At 42.0% G+C, this 13,960-nt stretch overlaps 1 protein-coding gene across 4 annotated transcripts in view; it reads left to right on the top strand.

Annotated features, from left to right (window-relative positions):
- The first annotated feature begins 4,105 nt into the window (after window positions 1-4,105).
- The window catches only part of mcamb (melanoma cell adhesion molecule b), a 33,305-nt gene continuing 23,450 nt past the window's right edge, over window positions 4,106-13,960 (top strand). For 2 of the 4 annotated variants that reach the window (XM_053421991.1, XM_053421990.1), the window contains exons 1-2: window positions 4,106-4,305; window positions 4,468-4,625. In XM_053421991.1, the coding sequence (XP_053277966.1) occupies window positions 4,247-4,305; window positions 4,468-4,625 (217 nt within the window). In that variant the 5' untranslated portion in view covers window positions 4,106-4,246. The remainder of the gene's footprint in view (window positions 4,306-4,467; window positions 4,626-13,960) is intronic. The other 2 variants (XM_053421993.1, XM_053421992.1) reach the window with 1 other exon arrangement.

Here is a 13,960-nt window from a genome sequence, read left to right as displayed (position 1 = left end):
AAATCAACCTTCCAGCACCTTTAAAACTCTGTGCTAAACACATTATGGTCATTTCCGAAATGAACTCCAGAAAATGTCGGCAAAATTTGGTCTGGAGTCAGACTTGTTCACAACAAAAGGAACATTCAGGTGATGGGGGGTGCCTGCAGAGCATAAAGGCGGTAAGACATGATGTATTAGTCCTGATTGAGCCTTTTTGGCGTAACTTGTATGAGAATTTTAGCGTTGGCCCTCATCGCCTTAAATCTCGAAGTGGACATCTTTGTTGACATTTTCAGTTTGTGACGCATAAGAAATAAGAAAGAAACTAAACCGTGTCTGTGAATTTTCCAGACATTCTAAATAGGAATTCACATAAAACAGGAATTTATTTTTACAGATTTCTGTACAAATCTGATAAAAATATTATCCAGCAAATCTGTCAGACTCAGAAAAGACAAAGCTAATGATATAGAATAAATGCAATTGTTTATGAATTACACAGTACTTCTCATTTATGATCAGAAAAATATTTAAATGGGATTCATTTGAATGGGTCATTGGTTTAAAGATAGAGTTTTTTCCCCAGTCATCAGGTTAGAAACACGGTCGTGTAACATCCTTCAGGGCTTTGCAGTCCCTGGGAACTATGTGGGGGAGGGTACGGAGCTTTTCCTGCTTCTATTTTCCTCATTCGGTCTCATTCCCAAACCCATTGCCCCCTGATATTCCCCAACGCCCTGTCCAGGATGTATCATATTAAATTGAGGGTGAAAGGGGAACATTCTTGCAATTTGTCCACCAGGAATTTAAGAGTGCTGTCAAAAAAAATTGGTCTCACCAAACTTCCATATATTTATTTATTTACTGTACCCAATCTCCAAATGTGCCACACCCATGTCACAGGGCCCCTATGACTCAGTCACAGACCCTGAGTGGTAGAACAATGTAGCTCTTTTGAGAACAGCCCGTTCTTTCCTATCGATGCAAACCATAAGGAAAGGAAATGAAAGCATCAACACAGCAGTTCACACCTTTCTTTACATCTACACAGGCTACAGTACAATCTAGCTGGCCTTCTCTGACCTATAGGATCCTTGATGGTTTTTAGATAAATACTGTAGAGGCCTGTGATGTATATTTAAGAAGAACTTAACTAAACATCATGAAACACTGTGTGTGTAAAAGACATTGTGAGACATCAGACAATTGCAATTGTTTCCCTTCACTGCAGAAACGAAACAGTGATCTGCAGGAGGAGAGGATGTTGTGTAGAGACTCAATCAACCCAACATCACACATGTGTTATCAGCGCTGGCCTCATATTTCCATCAAAACACATCCATAGTGCTCGTATCTCCACCAGCAGATCCCCTCTGATGGCGTTAGGAGGGAGAGAAAAACAGAGCACCAGTGATAGTGGATCTGGGGAACACGGCAGACACAGGCTCCTGCTTCCTCTCTGTTTCATTTCTGCTGTCCACCTGCTTTGAACATTTAGACACAGCAGCTCCCTGAAAATAAGAAACTGCACAGAGACTATGGGTGTGTCGGTCATGAATTACTCTATGATAAAACTCCTATCTGCTTTCTTTCTGGGAGATTAATGAGAACATGGATACCACTCTCAGTTCAATAACCTGGCCAGAAAATGGTATCACCCGCGCCCTTTTCCTTCACATGGTTCTTTTCAGACTACTTTACATTGAAAAAGTTGGTTCAAGATTCTTTATTTTCTTTATTGAGTGGGAAAATAGTGAACATGTGACAAAACGCCCTATCTGCTTCTGTAATCCCTTATCAGCACTGTAGCCTTCTGCCAAGTTTGGTTGAAACACATTCAGTTTTTTTGTGTGCAATCTTGCCGATGAAAACATAACCGCCCTGGCAGAATTGTGATGACGTGGAAAAGGGCCAAACCAAACCAACTTGACAGCTTCATACCTCTGGAGCACATGAGGTCTTTGATGGAGTACTGTCGCTGTTACGAGCGGACCCCGTCTCCGCTGTGGACTCCATCACATCAGAGAGTCCAGTATCATCGCCTGAATCCTTCCTATCCTGTGCTAGGAGGCAGCCCACTTGGCCGACACAGAGGCTAGACATCGAGGGTCTCAGAGTTTACACGACACCTTCTGCTCTTCTTTGATCTGTGGCCAACTAGACTGTGATTGTTCACACGGGATCAAATAATGCTACGATTAATTGACTGTTCTAACGGCGCAGACAGTTAGAGGCTTTATCACCATCCATTCAGAGAATGAGGAAGTCTTGTATTGTCTCTACCGTACAGTACATATCTCCCTGAGGTGTTCGGATCAGATGTGCCTGCCTGTGCCAAACTCCAAGGTTCAGTTGAAGAGTATACGACCCTTCAACAACAACCCCTGCCATCATGTGTGTGTGCGCGTGTGTGTGTTGCCATGGCTTGGTAAACTTGAATGATTTTGAATTATAGTATGATATAAAGGCAGATAGAACAAATAAAAAACAGCATCGTTGATTTTAATCATTGCTGTCAACTGTACAATGATACGCTGAGATATTTTCCCCATTCAAAATGTGCAAGTTACATGTTTAAGTTAAAAAGGAGTGGGTCAAGAGCCTTGAAAGATAAGTGGTATAAACGGATAGCATCATTGAACACTCAAATAACACTCTCATGACCCTGGTTGGTGACAAGGTCTAAGTCTATCACCCACCGGAAACCTGTTTGACTTTGTGGGTAAAGAGTCGGTCCACTGATTCACAGCTAGGATGGAAACCCCCTCGCTCCTCCTGAATCCGAAATGTCTTGGAGCTTCCTGTCCATGCAGGACCTCGGAGTAGACTTTCCCCGGGAGACTGAGCAGTGCGATTCGAACCAATAATCCGAACACATCCTTTCGCCCCCCCCCCGTTTAGAAAAATGGAACCACTCTGCCACGACTTTGTTACTTTCAAATACCAATATTGTATCAGCCTCAAAAATCTGTTAACTTTACATAAATTGGACCCACGATGTCATTAATTAACCCATGAGCTTGAAAGCGTTTTGCTCATCTTAACTCTATCCAGTCTGTGTCAGTCTGGGAAGACTACATTTTAAAACAATGCTGACTTGAATCAAGAGAGCTGGAACCACCTTTAGTTCTGTGAGATCATGTCTTCATCGTGTCCAGTACCGTATGGGTGCTTTCTTACGGTTTGGCAAACACTGAATACAGGAGTCAACAGTGCAGTATTGCTGCAGCCCAAGCAGAGGAGGTCAGTGTCACATTGATGATATAATCTCCTTTGGCAAGCTCTGTGTTCTCACATGTTTTCAGGGAGTCAGCCTGATTCAATTCCTCGTTTATGTCCATATTAAGCTTTGCCTCTCACACACAGGGGGGGGGGGGGGGGGGGGGGGGCGTATCCCCATTTTTGTGTGTAGTGTGTAGATAAAGATTATCTGTTTAACACTTATCGATAGATTATCTACTGGCATGCTATAAGAGAATGAGAGAATACCTGAATGGGCGGGTGGTCTCAGATTTTTGGTCCTCACCGTATAAACTTGTGCTTATATGTTAATAAAAAATATGCGTTGTATGGGAATTCTGTATCTATCATTTTTACTTTGCTTTTTGTATTGACTTTTACTTAATTCCTCCTCCACCTCGGGTACAAATCCTCATTACAATTTCATTTCCATGTGGCATATAACCATATAATATTGATGTTGTTTTCCACGTAATGCTTTGCACACTGTGTACATTGTCTGTGTCCTTTTATATTCAGTCTGTGTATTGTTGGTCACGCTGTCTCCGGGGGGGTCAACAGCGATGAGTTGTGTGTTCGAATACATGGTTGATAATTGTGATCATGACGCTGCTGTCTCCCCCCCGACACACCACAGCAGACATGAGTCCTGAGATCATGGAGTCTCAGCGCATCCACACAGCTGATGCATGCACCATATGTCCTGAGTGATACAAGCTGGAATTCCCTTACTCAAAATGAGGAAACAAGAGGGCCACACCTTCACACCCCGGACTCACACCCACGCTTCGTGTCAGCCAATCACACTGAACCACACTGAACCACACTTCATCAGTCGTGGCTTCCTGCTGAGGAAACGCACTTTTATTATTCTCCTGCTGAGAAGATGTAATGCGTTACAGCAGAGAGACTGCTCTCTCTCTCTCTCTGTCCCTCATTCACTGGGTTCCTCCTCTGCACGCTGTAAAAAATATCCTGCAACATAATTCACATCTACTCAGGCTTTTTAATTGTGTTAGTCCTAATGCTAACCTTAACGCTAACCCTAACTGTGTTTTCAAAGAAGCTACATAAACAAGCCATGTAAGTGCTGGAACTGAGTCATGTGTTAATGGAATATATTGAATTTGAGAACGACTGCACAGTAATAATGAGTTGTACACATGGTCACTTTTTACAGTGTAGACCTCCTGTCTCTTCATCTGCCCCCCCCCCCCCCCCCCCCTCTCTCTCTCTCTCTCTCAGTCCCTGGCAGACTCCCTCTTCACACACTACCTCTTCACACACTCCCTCCCCACACACACCCGAGCACAGACAGCTGCAGCACCGACCATCAACCATGGCTGTATGGGACATTGCCTCTCCGCTCCTCGGACTCCTGCTCCTCTTTCACACCTGGGGAGGTGAGTACCCAACCAGTGCAACTATAGGGCTTTGCAGTTTTTGGGCTTGATGGGGGTGACACCTAGATGCAGATGGACGCCCTCTCACAGAAAACTAATTCAAAGGTTTACTTTGAAAGTAGGCAATTGGAAGATTCATGTGTCTCACAGTCTTTGCCTTGTTTCATCCAGTTTTAAAGAGGCGTTGTGGAATCAAACAGCCGGTGTGTTGATGACAACTGTTGGCTGCACATAAATCCTCTCAGTGCTGATGGTCCAGGTCCCGCTGCTTTAACTGCAGAGATGTGACACTGCACAGGCTCCTCTTGCTTACATAATTTTTCAGAAAATCAACAGAGGCTGGTAAACCAGGCTTTAACTGCCCAGTCACCTGGCTGTGTTTGATTGTGTGTGTGTGTGTTCTCATGGTTTAATCTCACACAAAGTAGAGTTTACAGGGAAGAAACTTTTTTTAAGCAAGAAAAATTTGTGAGGGAAGTTGTGGTTTAGTATCTCAAATTGGAAATATATTGTACATTATGCTTTCTTAAAGTATCCATGAAGGGAACGTGCCATTTCCAACCCTATCTCTCTTTAAGTTTAAACATAGTTTCACGTTGTGGCACCAGGATTGTTGGGGCATCCATACTGTAAAGCCCTCTGAATGAAACGACCATAACCAGATGCCGTACTTTGCTAATTTCCATGGCTAAGTTGGTTAGTTTGAGAAGTTTGCTGGGATGTATTTTTAGCGTCTGTCATGCACAGAGGTGCAGTTGTACAGTGAAGGAAACTGTCCCTCTGAGTTCTGTCAGCGCCTGGCCTGGTAAATACCTCCAACGTGTTTCTATCACCCACAGTCAAACACACTGAGGTGCCCTGTGCGAGGTACTCGGGGGCCGCAAAGAGAAATGTTCACGGTTATCTTGTTATAAAACAGACCATGTCTTTAAATCATCTCTGAGAGACTAATAAAGGAGTTTATTGGCGTGGAATGCACGTTGAGGTGCAGATGTGGGCTGTTTATTTTCAGGTGAGAGTGTGGACTTATACATTGTGTTATGTGGGTGAGAAGGGCGCGCCACCTCCGCTCTCCACATCACTGCTTCACTGGACTTCTCCTGGGTCGGTCTGCTCTGACTCAGGTCAGTGTGTACCCTCCCAATCTTTCCTCTCTTTGAGCCTGACTTCCCTCCTCTCCCCTATGTCTTCACCTTTCTTTGTTCCTGTTTGTCGAGCCTCCTTTTCCTCACCTCTCTGCATTGTGTTGATCTCCTGTTTAGGTTCAGCCTGACCATTGTCTATGATCTCATCCAACTCTCTGACCTTAATCAAGTTCGCATCCTGGAGCACCGGTTTTCTTATCGCCTCAAGTTTTCCCCTTCTTTTTGATTTATTACATCATTTAACACATCTCATTCAGAAATTGGACATTATCTTCTCAACAGAGCTGTTTCCATAGGGTTGGATTTCAAAGTATGAAAATAAAAATATTTATATATCCGTTAAAGATGTAGATCTTTTCAACAGCTTTTGGACAATCTTTCTTAAAATATCAAGTAAATTGACTCATAATTTAGTCTGTGAAATTACAATTTCTTTTAAATGTTTATTTGAAAGACTGAAAATAAATTTAATTTGCTTGAACATTTAATTTAATCTGTGTTAGGCAGACTTCTGTGGGAAACGCCTTTGGGGTGAGATATTCTCAAGCATCTAATGATGTTTGTTGACGCCCACTCACGCCCTGCCAGATCAGCAAAGACGCTCTGTTTGAATACGTATGCACTCGGGGTGCAAATGAGTGCGATTGTGTCTGTGCCAAAACTCTGTCTCCAGCCTGGGATGACATCGGAGGAAAGACGGCCATGCTGTCGAGCAGTAGTAGTGACCCTTGATAAAGATGCCATTCATTTCCTCTGACATCAGCCAATCAAGCCGAGCCAAAGAGCAGGCACATTAGACCTTGCTGACTTAAAGGTCATCACTTTCTGCTGCAGCTGAGGCACTGAGACTTGCTTCCAACAACTGCTGCTCCTCAGAAGAAGTGAGCTGGTCACGGACAATAAATGTCCTTGTTGTGTCTCGGCCACAACACAGAAAATTAGGCCCGGCAATCTGGCCGAGGATCAACAGACCGGCCTGAAATGAAAGTCCCTAACTTCAGAATTCTCTTCCGGCACATATACACAGCGAGGACCGTGACTGTTTTATTTCCAATAAGAGTCTCTGAACAGCTGTTAGTTTGTGAATCAAGTTAGACATTCTTTGATCGTCTTTGATGTTCTAACGTGTTTTTTTCAATCACTGAAAGTAGTTTTGCTCTGACTTTATTTGCAGCCAACTATATCACCTCTAGCAGATTATTGTAAAACATACTCATAAACTTTTGGCATTAAAAAATACTTTTTCTTCAAAGTGTCTTTGTAAACAGATGAAGGAAGTGATGACGACGGCCTGAAACCAGGTCCTTGTCCAGAGAAAGTTTGTCATCGGCACATGGTGCGTTATCTTTTTCCTAAAATAAAGCCCTGAGCTGTGTTCCCATGCAACAGACTCCTGAGGACAGCACAGAGAAAAGGAGCAGTCCACCACTGTTTCTGATCTGGCCCCTGACCGGGCAACATCAATATGGAGATGTCTCAAATTGTTTTGGTGAATTAACGGCTGTTAATGTTAGTGAAACATTATCCAGATCCTCAGTGATTCTGGAAAGGAAACAGGAGGGAATGTTAGTGCTGTGCCGTTTAACGTTATAATACAGTGGAACATATTAAGGTAAATGACAATGAATATAACAGTTTTGACAATCTATATCTCGAATAACCATGGTTGTTCTTAAACATGGCACAAGCAGACCAAAGCAAAGATACTGTCGGTGTGAACTGGTCAACACTGGCAATTTGACCTATTTCTGTCAATAGTCGACTGAAAGGTTAACAGTAACACATGTGATGTAAGTAAGAGTTCAGTACGGTTACTCTACCTCTAACTTTTGATGGAGAACATCATCAATCATCAATCATCAATGAGCCCTCCTTATTTGGTTGGGGGTAACCAGTGGCTGCTGTTTGGACACTTCTGGAGATGTCTCCTCTTGTGTATTCAGTATGTCTCCTAAACGTCAGTGGTTTTACACCTCAATAAAAGAGATGGATGTTTAACCTATAGCCTGTTGCTAAAAGATTAGAAGATTACTGTGAACTTCTTACTGTAATTCTTTCGCAGTTTTGTTATAGTAGATTTGAGCATTAATGTAGAGCTCAAAATCAGTCGCAAAGCTGTGGAAATATGTCTTTGACATGATTCACAAAAATATGATTTTTCATTATTTACTATATGCACACAACCTCTCTTAATCTCAAATATACATGAGAATGGTTTGGTGACAATATAATAAAGAAGAATTTTGATGTTTGAACCATCCAACATTGATTAATAACTGTAAAAGCACCGAAGCAGAACCAAAGTCTGGTACATGCACCATGTTGTGATGGAGACAGAAACAGCCGTTTCAGACATATGATTAATAACATGTGAATGCCAACAGCCTTTTCACCCTCTAACTCCACTGCTCTGGTATGTACAGTCATACCAGACACTGGTAACAGTAGTCTGTTCATTATCTTATGTCATGACCAGGTTACTGAGTGAAATTACCATGGGGAAGGTATTTCCTGAGTGACTTGCTGATAAAATGGGAAGATAACATGTATGTATAATGGATTTGTTAGTGTACATGGTGTGTTCTTTTTCTTGGACTCTAGTTTTACTGTTGGTAGACGATCAGGCAAAAGACAGCTTCCGTTTGTGCGTTAGAAAGTTATACATGCATCATAAAACAATGAGAGCAGAAATGTAAACACACATTACTGATTAGTCTGTGTTTTTGTGGAGGTTGGACAATGAAAGCAGAAGAAAAGCCACATTTTTCTAAAGTGTTTAGGTGGAAACACCATTTTGCTGCAGTGTCTCCCTGCAGAGCCATGTAATGGATTGAAGCTGTGCACTTGGGAGCCTGCACTGTAGAAACAAAAGGTTTCCTTTTACTGTTTGATCTTCCTATTGATGTGAATAACATCCATTATCACCATTACTAGGGTCAATACAGCAAACCAGTGATGGAGAAGGTGGATGCTGGTGGGGGGTGTTACTGTGAGAAACAGCTCACAGACCTTTGTGCTGTTGTCATCAGGGCCATTTTGTGTGTTTTCCCAGAGTAGCAGCAAATTATTGTTTGTATAATGTGCCTCAGGAAGAGAAATCCTCAGCAGATTTGCCTCATTGAATGATATCTTAGTATCAGGACTTTATCTTGCAGAGGCGGAGGGTCTAACTCCGGCTTAGAGTGTAAAAGGAAGGAAGCAGTTCAGTCCTGGCTTATCAGAACAGAAGAAATAACAACCTTTTGACAACATTTTTCTCCCATAGAGGAACTTTATTTTTCTTCCTCACAGTCCCGTTGGCCTGAAATGGGCAAACATCTGCAGCGTGACTACTTTTAGTATCAAAGCTTCTCCCAACATTCTTCAGCACAGCTTGGTTTTCATAAAGCGAAACGCCCGATCAGTGATGCCCATGTGAAAGCGTTAACACAATATCAGCCTTGTGTGTGGATGTGCAATGAGTCACTTCATCTGTAGGTCATATCTGAGAGCATTGCACAGCTTCAGGGTATCTGATGTGCTGCTCTATGTTTGGCTGCAGGGCAAATCCATTCGTATCAGAGGGTTTAGAGATCACTTTTTCAGCAAGTGCAGCATCTGAGGAGGCAGCTCCCCTCTGACTGGTACCACTTACTGTAGCTTTGAAGTTCCCTGATCAGACGGACAGCTCTGTGCACCTGGTTCACACACACACACACACACACACACACACACACACACACACACACACACACACACACACACACACACACACAAACACACACACACACACACACACACACACACACACACACACAGACCTGTTGTCATTATGTGTAACTTGTCGGAACAGGGTTATTGATTCACTTTTACTTATTTGTAATTTTGTAATTAAAGGGGACGCATTTTGATTTTTCAGTTCTCTTTCCTATAGTGTGTTTTTTCCTTAATGTAAAATATCTGCAAAGTTCAAAACACAAGCACAGAAAACCAGCTAGAAACCTGTTATCAGTTGTTCTTTTATCCTTCATGACTGCTGTAACACTAAATGTCTCTAGAATTGTGAAAGGATTATATCGTTTTATCTTCCCTGCCACACTCCCGCTCATTGACTGCGGTGAGGTTACTGTACTATATGTGACTCTAGTCTGTGGGGAGATTTGCTAAGTTGAACTGGGGTCACCTTTGAAGCAACAAACCAAACCAGGCTGAGCTGTGTCGAATCAGCCCTGAAATAAACTCCTCTAAATAAATTGAGAAAACACATCGGCCCAAACATCAACATGAAGTCTGAGGTCTCTTGTGGTTATGCAAGAGGTGGAGGAGTAAAGACTGGGGCCGATGAGCTAGAGATTTGAATTCTCATATTATCTATTATTATCTTGTACCTTGTTGAAATGTTCTCTTACAGTCGTGCTGATCATAGAGAAATAGGCTGGGTTAAGCTTCAGGAGAGATTATTGTTATGGTGAATTAACTCTATATTGTAGGGGTTAGGCCCCTGAATTGTAATTACAGTCTCCTGTGGGAAGCTACACGTCTATCCACCACCTCCACCCCCATACTCTTTTGTTTTTCTTGCTACAGTGAGATAACTACTTCCTCCAGTGAATGTAGGCATTAGATTAATATCATGAGGAGCAGAATCAGCAGTAATACTGAGCTGTCAAAATAGCACAACGATAAACCTACAGTTTTAAACACTGAAGCAACTTCAGAAACCGAAAGATATTGGTCTCAGTGTTTGATAAAAGCTGAATTGTTTTACTTGTAAATGCTCCAGTTCACTTTTTTCCTCCCTCACACTGGGTCAAAGGTTGGTTAGTGGCCCCCAGACGAGCCAGTTGTTCCATCTTGTCAGTCGCACTGACTCCAGTGTCAAAATGATGCTTTCTACACAGTCGCGCAGCTTTGAGAAATAGGGAACATTCTTTGCTGTTGCAAGAATGTTGCAGGGAGTTTTACCGAAATGTTGAAATTGACACCATTCACACTGTCAGGGATGGGATGTGATACATGATTCATGATCACGAGCTATATGTGAATTAGAAAAATGCCTCTGGGCCAAAATGTCATTTCACTTTAGTGTGCATTGCACAATTCACTCTTAATCTAATTTCCTTAATTTGTGGGAAAAACAGCTGATTTATGTTCCACCATATACCACTAAACTTTAACAATGACATCACTTGTTGCTATAAATAAATAGTGTTTCCATTCTTCCATAAAATGCAGTTTTTATCAGAAGCTTGTATATTTATTATGCCCTTTTTAAATGTTTTCATCACAGGAGAGTTTGAGACTCATATTTCAACTTTAAGAGAAAGAGTTTGTCGGATTCCTTAGCAGTAATTTACTTAATGCTGTATTATATCCCCAAATCATCTGCTTTAATGCCTTAAGTACAAAGTCTTTGGATTCTCCATTGTTCTCCTCCAATGGATCTCCTCCCTCAGATTTATTTCCATCAGTGACTAGAGCCGACGTTGTTTGCCTCAGACTATTTAAGGAATAAAATGTGGTGGGACTCTATGAGCCAAATTAAATTCTAATAATACAGCCATTAACTCCACAGGCATTAACTGCACAGACGAGCAGGCGCAAATGGCTGTAAGCTGATTTAATACAGATAGCGTTGTTTAGACATGAGCCACTTTGATCTTAAACTTCTTGTGCCATATAAAAAGTATAACCTCTTACAAAATACAGTGCCTTGCATAAGTATTCACCCCCTTTGGACTTTTCTACATTTTGTCATGGTATGACCACAGATTAAAATTTATTTCATCGTGAGTTTATGTAATGGACCAACACAAAATAGTGCATCATTTGGAAGTGGGGGGAAATATTACATGGATTTCACAATTATTTACAAATAAAAATCTGAAAAGTGTTGAGTGCATATGTATTCACCCCCTTTACTGTGAAACCCCTAACAAAGATCTGGTGCGACCAATTGCATTCACAAGTCACATTTGCAAGTCACATAATTAGTAAATAGGGTCCACCTGTCTGCAATTTAATCTCAGTATAAATACACCTGTTCTGTGACGGACTCAGAGTTTGTTGGAGATCATTACTGAACAAACAGCATCATGAAGACCAAGGAGCTCACCAAACAGGTCAGGGATAAAGTTGTGGAGAAATATGAAGCAGGGTTAGGTTATAAAAAAATATCCAGAGCTTTGAACATCTCTCTGAGCACCATAAAATCCATCATAAGAAAATGGAAAGAATATGGCACAACCGCAAACCTACCAAGAGGAGGCCGTCCACCCAAACTGAAGAGTCGGACAAGGAGAAAATTAATCCGAGAAGCAACCAGGAGGCCCATGGTTACTCTGGAGGAGTTGCAGAGATCCACAGCTGAGGTGGGAGAATCTGTCCACAGGACAACTATTAGTCGTCTACTCCACAAATCTGGCCTTTATGGAAGAGTGGCAAGAAGAAAGCCATTGTTGAAAGGGATCCATAAAAAATCCCGTTTGGAGTTTGCCAGAAGCCATGTGGGAGACACAGCAAACATGTGGAAGAAGGTGCTCTGGTCAGATGAGACCAAAATTGAACTTTTTGGCCTCAATGCAAAACGCTATGTGTGGCGAAAACCCAACACTGCCCATCACCCTGAGCACACCATCCCAACAGTGAAACATGGTGGTGGTAGCATCATGCTGTGGGGATGCTTCTCTTCAGCAGGTACAGGGAAACTGGTCAGAATAGAGGGAAAGATGGATGGAGCCAAATACAGGGAAATCCTTGAAGAAAATCTGATGCAGTCTGCAAAAGACTTGAGACTGGGGCGGAGGTTCATCTTCCAGCAGGACAATGACCCTAAACATACAGCCAGAGCTACAAAGGAATGGTTTGGATTAAAGAATGTTAATGTCTTAAAATGGCCCAGTCAAAGCCCAGACCTCAATCCAATAGAGAATCTATTGCAAGACTTGAAGATTGCGGTTCACAGACGGTCTCCATCCAATCTGACTGAGCTTCATCTTTTTTGCCAAGAAGAATGGACAAACCTTTCCATCTCTAGATGTGCAAAGCTGGTAGAGACATACCCCAAAAGACTTGCAGCTGTAATTGCAGCGAAAGGGGGTTCTACCAAGTATTGACACAGGGGGGTGAATACTTATGCACCCAACAGATGTCAACTTTTTTGTTCTCATTATTGTTTGTGTCACAATAAAATTTATTTTGCACCTCCAAAGTACTATGCATGTTTTGTTGATCAAACGGGAAAAAGTTTATTTAAGTCTATTTGAATTCCAGTTAGTAACAGTACATAATGGGAAAAAGTCCAAGGGGGGTGAATACTTATGCAAGGCACTGTATTAACTCCAGTAGCTTTTACTTCGATCTGTCATTGTATTATATTGTCCTTGCATATTTGGGAGACGAAGGTACATAGGTAAACATAGACAAAAATAAAACAAACAAATTACTTTGGAGGGAATGTATTTGTTTGTTCCCACTAACAGGAACTAAAAGTCTCTTTTTGAAATATTTCCCAATTTTTTATCTCTGTAATTCAGTCAGAGGAGATCCTCCACAGAGCTGCAAGACGCACGGGCAGCAAGTCAGTGACACTGCAAAGCATCAAAGGGACATTAATGCCTCACAAATTTCAAAGTAAGATTTAAAAAAAAAAACTGTACCGGAGGAAGTGGTATCTTTACTGATAAAATAATAAAAAGATGGAGCAAGAAAGATGGGCTGGAAGTTTCAGAAAGAGGTGTGGTTTCCAGACATCAGCATGAAACACACCTGAAACCCTGTCACAGTGTGAGATTGATTTTATCCATGAATCTCAAGAAAGTGTCTTCACCTGATATAGTCCTGACGAGGAAAAACGTGCAAACAGTTTTTTAGTTTTGTGATGTTAAACTAGGAGTTCTAATTGCCGTTTTGCCGACTATGAGATGTTATTTAGTTGGTGTGAGTAAAAACCCTCGCTTGGTGGCAATCTCATGCATGGACATGTCCTCCATCACTGGCTGCTGCACTTTGGTGCTGTGATTCATGTGTTTCTCCACCTCTCATCTCTGCTTTCAGGTCAAACACACACAGAGCCCTCTGTGTCCCTCTGCTGAGTATTGTCAATGTGAGAAAAACACCCACTGCTCAGACGGAGGGGCCCCTCCTTTCACCTTATGGTCTCTTTTGGCTTTTATTGTGATGAAGATGAGACTCCACGGCTGCTTGTTCACC

This window comes from Pleuronectes platessa, chromosome 5 (assembly GCF_947347685.1).
Source record: "Pleuronectes platessa chromosome 5, fPlePla1.1, whole genome shotgun sequence".
Lineage (NCBI taxonomy): Eukaryota > Metazoa > Chordata > Actinopteri > Pleuronectiformes > Pleuronectidae > Pleuronectes > Pleuronectes platessa.
The sequence above is the reverse complement of the archived record's forward strand: the minus strand, read 5'-3'. Positions and strand labels throughout refer to the sequence as shown.